The sequence below is a fragment of the Camellia sinensis genome, chromosome 5 (genome assembly GCF_055761805.1).
Source record: "Camellia sinensis isolate YWXY chromosome 5, ASM5576180v1, whole genome shotgun sequence".
Taxonomy (NCBI): Eukaryota; Viridiplantae; Streptophyta; class Magnoliopsida; order Ericales; family Theaceae; genus Camellia; species Camellia sinensis.
In genome coordinates, this window is record NC_138965.1 from 178894035 (window position 1) to 178900610 (window position 6576).

Below are 6576 nucleotides of genomic sequence, written 5' to 3' on the forward strand. Positions count from 1 at the left end.
CTTTTTCTATGTCTTTCTCTCGATCATCTCTTTTCGCTCTATTTCTCTCTATCTTTGTCTATCTCTCGCTCATATCTTGTTTATCTCTATTTTTCTATGTCTCTCTCTCTATCTCTTTCTCTCTCTGTCTCCCTGTCTCTCTCTCTATATATCTCTTTCTCTCATTGGCCACAAAAAATTAACTTTATTTTAATGGAAAATATTATCCCTACTTCTACCAAATAAAAAAATAATAATAATTTTATATTCATTAAAATAAATATGAAACAAATAAATTTTTAACCTTACTAAATGAAAAAATAAAAATAAAAATAAAAATTCATTAACTATAAAAAAATTATTTTTATTGCCAAAAAAAAATCATTTTATTATTTAAATATTTATTTGTAATGAAAATAAAAATAAAAAAAATCCAAAAAAATTCCTCTTTCCATTCCCACCCGGTTCCCCCCTCCCTCTTTCCATTCCCGCTCCCCCCTCCCCCCTCCCCAAAAACCCAAAATCCCTAATCTGTTCGTTGTTTTCCATTCCCCCTCCCCCCAAAAACCCAAAATCCCCAATCTGTTCAGTCTTTGATGTGGCAACCAGGCAAAGAAAAGAGAGAGTGAGAGAGAAAAGATCATCGATCTCGTCTACTCCCCGCCCTCTCTCCCTCTCTCTCTCTCTCTCATTCATCCTCTTCAAACCCTAATTTCTGCCTCCGATCCACCTCTCGTCGCTCAATCTTCCACCTCTTATTTCTCGTTGTGTTTGGAAATCTAGGGTTTTTTTTCTGTGAAACCCTAAGAATTAATTGAAGAGGGAGGGAGGGAGGGAGGGAGAGAGAGAGGTTTGATGGCGCAAAATGGGCAGGGGATGGACCCTGCAGTTCTTGATGACATCATTAATCGGCTTTTGGAGTTTCGGCAGGCGAGGAGTGTACGCCAGGTCCAGGTCCAGCTCTCCGAGGCCGAGATCCGTCAGTTTTGCACTGTTTCGAGAGAAATCTTCCTCCAACAACCCAATCTCTTCGAGCTCGAAGCCCCCGTCAAGATCTGCGGTAAAAGTTTCATATTTTTCTTTGTTTATGTTATGTAACTCTGTATTTGTTTGCTGTTGGTTTTGGGTTTGTAAGATATTTGTTTGTTTGTGGGTTGTTCTTATCTTGGTTACACACATACATATATCCGTAGTTGTTTTTGTTTTTGGTCTGTTTTTGAATAGGCTTTGATGATCTCTTTGCCACTGTGACATTTCTACTCCAAAATTCTCCAGGATCTGTTTTCATAACAACCCATCACAATATAAGGTATTTTTCATATATTTCATATAATGTGATTTTGTGTTGGCAGTTTACATTTCAACAATGTTAATCTTTGAATTTTATTAAAAATGTATTATGTATTTATATATTTGTTTTGTTTTGTTTTGTGCAGCGGGCATCATCTAATTGAGTTCTTGATGGCGAAGTGGGGGTTGAAGTGCACGAAACTTCTTGACGGCTTTTCATTTATGCCATCATACAAGGCATTTGGGCTAAGTGGCAATATTCAATTGGTGCAATTTTTTGTTTGTTGCTTAAAATTAACTTACACCAATATTCGTGCAATTTTTTTTATGTTAATACCTGGACTTTTTTCGCATATATTTATTTAATCTAGATGACAAGGCTAAAAATGGGGTTCATATATTTGTTTATACCTGTGCTCATTCTTTTTATTGATGACGTTGAGTCTAGGTTCACTACGACGATCAAGAACCTAACGACACGTGTTTTGTTCTTAGAGTCACAGGGTATGGCTGGGAGTATGAGCTTGAGAGAGGTGCAATACTTACAAATTAACGAATTTTACGTTTTATCAATTTGTATATATACATATGGAAATTATTAACACATTATACTAACATATTGTAGGTGTCCGATGCATCTAGTGGGCAACAAGTTTCAAAAGAAAATGAATAGGTATGTTGTAGATCGAGATGGCATCTCTTTTTGAGCATCATTTGAAATAGAATTATTGGATCTGCATCTTCTTGTATTTTTCTGCACTTAGCTGGCAGAACTTATATGTCGAAGCTTTCTAGGGATAGAATTATATGATCCACCAATCTTCTTATAAAGAGAGTGGTCTGATGTTGTATTTTTGCTGCCCTAAGCTGTCAGAACTTCTATGTTGAAGCTTTCTAGGAATAAGGTAGCCATATTATTCAATCTGTTTATCATTTCATTTAATAAATGACTTATATCTTAATTTTTTCATTTAATAAATAATAATAATTTTTTAATTAGTGTTAATGTTAATGTAAACTATGAAACTGTAAATGGAACTTGTACATTAACTAAAATGGTTTTTAGATTTAAAAGCTCCCACAAAGAGATAAGTTGTGATTAGTTGTGACTGAAAAATGGTGTGCTATAGGTTACAGCCACCTGAACAGATGCAGCTTATTTAAAATAAAATAAAAATTCAAATTTATTTTCTAAGCATCTTGCTTGCTCTTCTGACTTAATGCCTTCTATGATACACTTGTGATAATTTGTTTTGGGGGGTGTAGGAAGGCAATCAATCCTGAACACCACAAAATGGATTGAGCAGGTTCGCACTGAACGGGGCAGTGACGTTATAATTGTCATTGTTGGGAACAAAACTGACCTTGTTGATAAGAGGTAATGATTAAGAGTCTTTGTTTTAGTTTATCTTGAACGTAGTTGATTATCCCCTTTCCTAATGCATTCTCTTATATCAAAATTTTGTTTCGATATGCTGTTTAAGTTCGCTTGGAAACTGAAATGTTTCAGAAATGTTTTAACACAAGGAAAAAATAAAAAAGGGAATATATGGAATTATTTGGAAATAGAAACTAAAGCCAATATAAATGTTCATATGAGCCCAATAATTAAATAATTAAACATATTTAAGGTCTATAGATCCTAGGAAATGGAAATATTTCAACCATTTTGATGGTAACGTAACAAAATTTTGTTCCTTGAGCTCAATGGATACTTTAGTCATATCTTGATTTTGGAAGCTGTCATGTTTGACGATGAGGGTTTAGGTCTTCAAAACACAACATTTTGTAAATCCATGGATCTTTGGATTCACAACTTTGGATTCACAACTATCTTTTTAGTTAAATATTAACTGTAAGATAGGAAAATAACACATGGAACAAAGTGTAAAGGAAAAGGTGTAAGCTCAGTCATTTGTGGACGAAATGTAGTCTTGGGTATGTTCATGGTGATTTGTGAAAATTCAACCATAGAAGAGCTAAATGTCCTCCTTTTTGATAAAATAAATAAATAAATAAAAGCTAAATGTTCTTTGTTTTCTTTTAGAAAAAGATGGAAGTCATTTCAAAATGTATGATAAGCATGCTTATGACATAATTTCGTTTGGTGGTAGAAGAGCAGTACGATAAAAGATAGAAAAAATTGACAGAAAAAACTGACGAGTGGAGTATACAGTGTCATGGCTAAAACCTTTGTTTTGGAAGTCTGGTAGGTAAAAAGATGTCAAACCAAATGCAAATGGAAAGGGTACTAATCACATAATTCTGTAGATTTGTAGGATCTTCTACTACATTAGCTTCTTTCTATCTTAGCAGGAAAATTTTGGAATTAGTATAAGTTCATTTCTGTGTTTTTGTTACTTCAGTTAGTGCCTCTACATATTTAGCATCTCCAATGATGAGTTTTCCTGAATAGCTTCAATTTTATCTCTGAGATTAAGGAATGCCAAAAGACTATTATAATTTTGCACCTACATTTTGAGTATTTTGCCTTTGTTCTCATAATATTAACATTCTCACTCTATTGAATATTGCTGCATGTGTGGCCAATACATTATTATGCCTCATATCCAGTGTTGAGTAAAAGGAATGTGAACTTCTGAATTTTGTACCAAAAATATGGTTGCTTTAATTGAGCTGAAGCAAAATCCATGTTTTTAAAGAAGGAAAGGACTGTTTGGGTCCTTTGGGATGCTGTGAACAGTGCCTTCAGAACAGTACCTTAAGATCAGGTTTGGTTGAGAAACTAAATAAGAGGAAGACTAGGGATTTAGTGCTCACTTTAGAGATTATATGAGCTGAATGATTAGCTGAATAGTTTCACAGATCAAAGAATAGAAACAACAATTATTTTAAATGTAATAATTTGTTTTTAACATTCGTTTATTTCTTTAAAAAATGTGATTTGTTCTTTATTATTTAGACATTTAACCAGGTCTGACATTGTTATTTCCTTATTATTATGTTTGTTTTTTTGTTCATTTAGGCTTTTGGAGGTGATGATTCAGATGTTGGATCCCCCAGGATTAATCTCACAGCAAAATCAAAATCAAATCCTCCTATAGATTCTCAGTCACTTGGAGAGTCTGACATTCAATTAAATATGTTTCTTTTAGATTTTATTTTATTATTTTATTTTTTTTAGGATTTGGGTGAATTTTATAATTTAAATATGTTTTTATGAACATGTACAATTTAATTGTTCTTTGTAAAATATTGAATTTGATGGTTTGATTAATTTTTATTTTTATTTTCTGTTATGATGTTTTTGTGAATGGAATGTAAATAATTAGCTCTGAGAGAGAGAGAGACGGCACCACCGTTGGAAAAAATAGAAAATTTTAATATTTTTATTAATTTTGTTACAGGGTTTATTTTTTGCGACGATATTATATGTCGCAAAAAATAGAAATTTTATTATTTTTTAATATTTTTTGCGACGGCATTACAGTGTCGCAAAAAATAGAAAATTTCATTTTTTTTATACTTTTTACGACGGCACCACCCGTCGCAAAAAACAGTGTTTTTTTTTTAAAAAAGACTATTGGCGACGGTGTTTTTTGCCGTCTCAAATAACGTTTTTAGCGACGGTAAAATAGGACCGTCGCAAAAAAGTCAAGAAATTTTAAACGTTATTAGCGACTGCACGGTACCGTCGCAAAAAGGTAAAAATGCCGTCGCAAAACATTAGCGACGGCACTTACCGTCGCAAAAACTCTTTTGCAACCCCTGCAGTTGCGACCCCCCTCTTGCCGTCGCAAAAAGTTATTTTGCCGTCGCAAAAAGTATTAGCGACGGCAGAAGGAGTATTAGCGACGGTATTTTACCGTCGCAAAAAGTCATTTTTTTTGTAGTGATCATACGAAAATTATGATATTTTCACTACCATATAAGAGTTTTAAAGACAAAATATTTTAATCTCTAAAAATGAAAATTTTGTTATAAAAGGCATTTAGAGACTAATTTCTATCGTCATGAGAATACTCGCTGAAAGGTCGTCTCGAAAAGTCAAAACCAGACTTTTTGCGACAAAATTTTGAAAATGTAACTAATAAATAAACTTGTAGGGACAAAATAATTTGGTCTCACAATGGTTTATTTTTTGAGACAAAAAATTTGGACCCAAAAGGATAATAATTTATTACTAATGTCCAATTTTCATTACTAAAAATATAATAATACTTTTCGAAATAAAAGTATTTGGTCCCTACGAAATAATTTTATTCCTAAATTTTGGTCTCTAAAATCTTAATTTTTTTGTAGTGTTTGTGATTTTAATTTTAGTTTGTGTGATAATTAAATCACTTTCGGTCAGGGACGGATCCAGGATTATGACTTTGGGGGGGCCAAAGTACGTTTAACCTCTAACAAATAAAATTTGAAGTTCAATACCAATTTCTACTAATATGGAAAAAATCAATAATGTTACGATAAAATATTGAACTATATATTCGTTGTCAACATAGTTGAGTACCAAACGATGATTATACAATTGAGAATATTTTTTTGCCCATATTCACTTACAAAAAGTAGTAATTATTTCTACATTCATTTATGTACTAAAATTAGGCATCTTCAATTGAACTCGATGCTCTTTCATAATATCAAAAGCATGGATGATAGAATCTACAACAAACCCTCGATCAGTGTCTTTTTCAATGTACGTAATCAAATAACTAGCTAGAAAACCATCTTCTATCCTATTGCGCAATTTAGACTTAATGAGTTTCATAGCTGAAAATGTACGTTCTGATGTAGCAGTTGAAACAAGTAAAGTCAACACAAGACGGATCAATCTATCAATAAGAGGATGACTTGTCAACTTTTTTGTTTTTGCCAACAATTGACATAACTCAGAAATGGTTGACAGCTTCTGAAACTCGGGAAGTATGGAAATATCAAGTTTATAGTTTTCCAACTGATATTTAAAATGCAATTTTTCTTGCTCGGAGAAATTCATGGGATAAAATTTATTTGCAAGTTTGCAAATATCCTCAATTTTGAATGATCTATAACCATCCCTAGGATCCAAAGCTGAGCTAAGAACAAGCAATTCCATTATATCTTCCTTAAACCTATTGTTTAATTCTTATAACTGAGAATCAACTGTAACCATAAAAATATCAACTCGAAAATGATGTTCCATGGTGAGTTGATCTCTTTCAGAATGAGACCGACCTCAGCCTCCTTTATAAGGACAACTCATATTAGGAATCTGTATACCATGATCATTAGAAAATAATTTAATTTTCTCCAACAATGGAACCCATCCATCTTCTCTAAATTTTTAAATAAGTGTAGGGATAT

The 6576-nt window shown here is 32.6% G+C and overlaps 2 protein-coding genes and 1 long non-coding RNA gene across 3 annotated transcripts; 2 read left to right on the forward strand and 1 right to left on the reverse strand.

Annotated features, from left to right (window-relative positions):
- Nucleotides 1–813: 813 nt before the first annotated feature.
- Nucleotides 814–1635, forward strand: LOC145791896 (uncharacterized). Its single transcript, XM_082872355.1, has 3 exons — nt 814–1039; nt 1204–1288; nt 1416–1635. The coding sequence occupies exons 1-3, from the start codon at nt 835–837 to the stop codon at nt 1633–1635; spliced, it is 510 nt and encodes a 169-aa protein (XP_082728481.1). The 5' UTR covers nt 814–834.
- A 37-nt stretch (nt 1636–1672) lies between these two features.
- Nucleotides 1673–4529, forward strand: LOC145790285 (uncharacterized). Its single transcript, XR_014328969.1, has 3 exons — nt 1673–1942; nt 2536–2647; nt 4256–4529. It is a non-coding gene; the product is annotated as an uncharacterized LOC145790285 (long non-coding RNA).
- A 1292-nt stretch (nt 4530–5821) lies between these two features.
- Nucleotides 5822–6328, reverse strand: LOC145791897 (uncharacterized). The gene has a single exon (XM_082872356.1). The coding sequence runs from the start codon at nt 6326–6328 to the stop codon at nt 5822–5824; it is 507 nt and encodes a 168-aa protein (XP_082728482.1).
- Nucleotides 6329–6576: the final 248 nt, after the last annotated feature.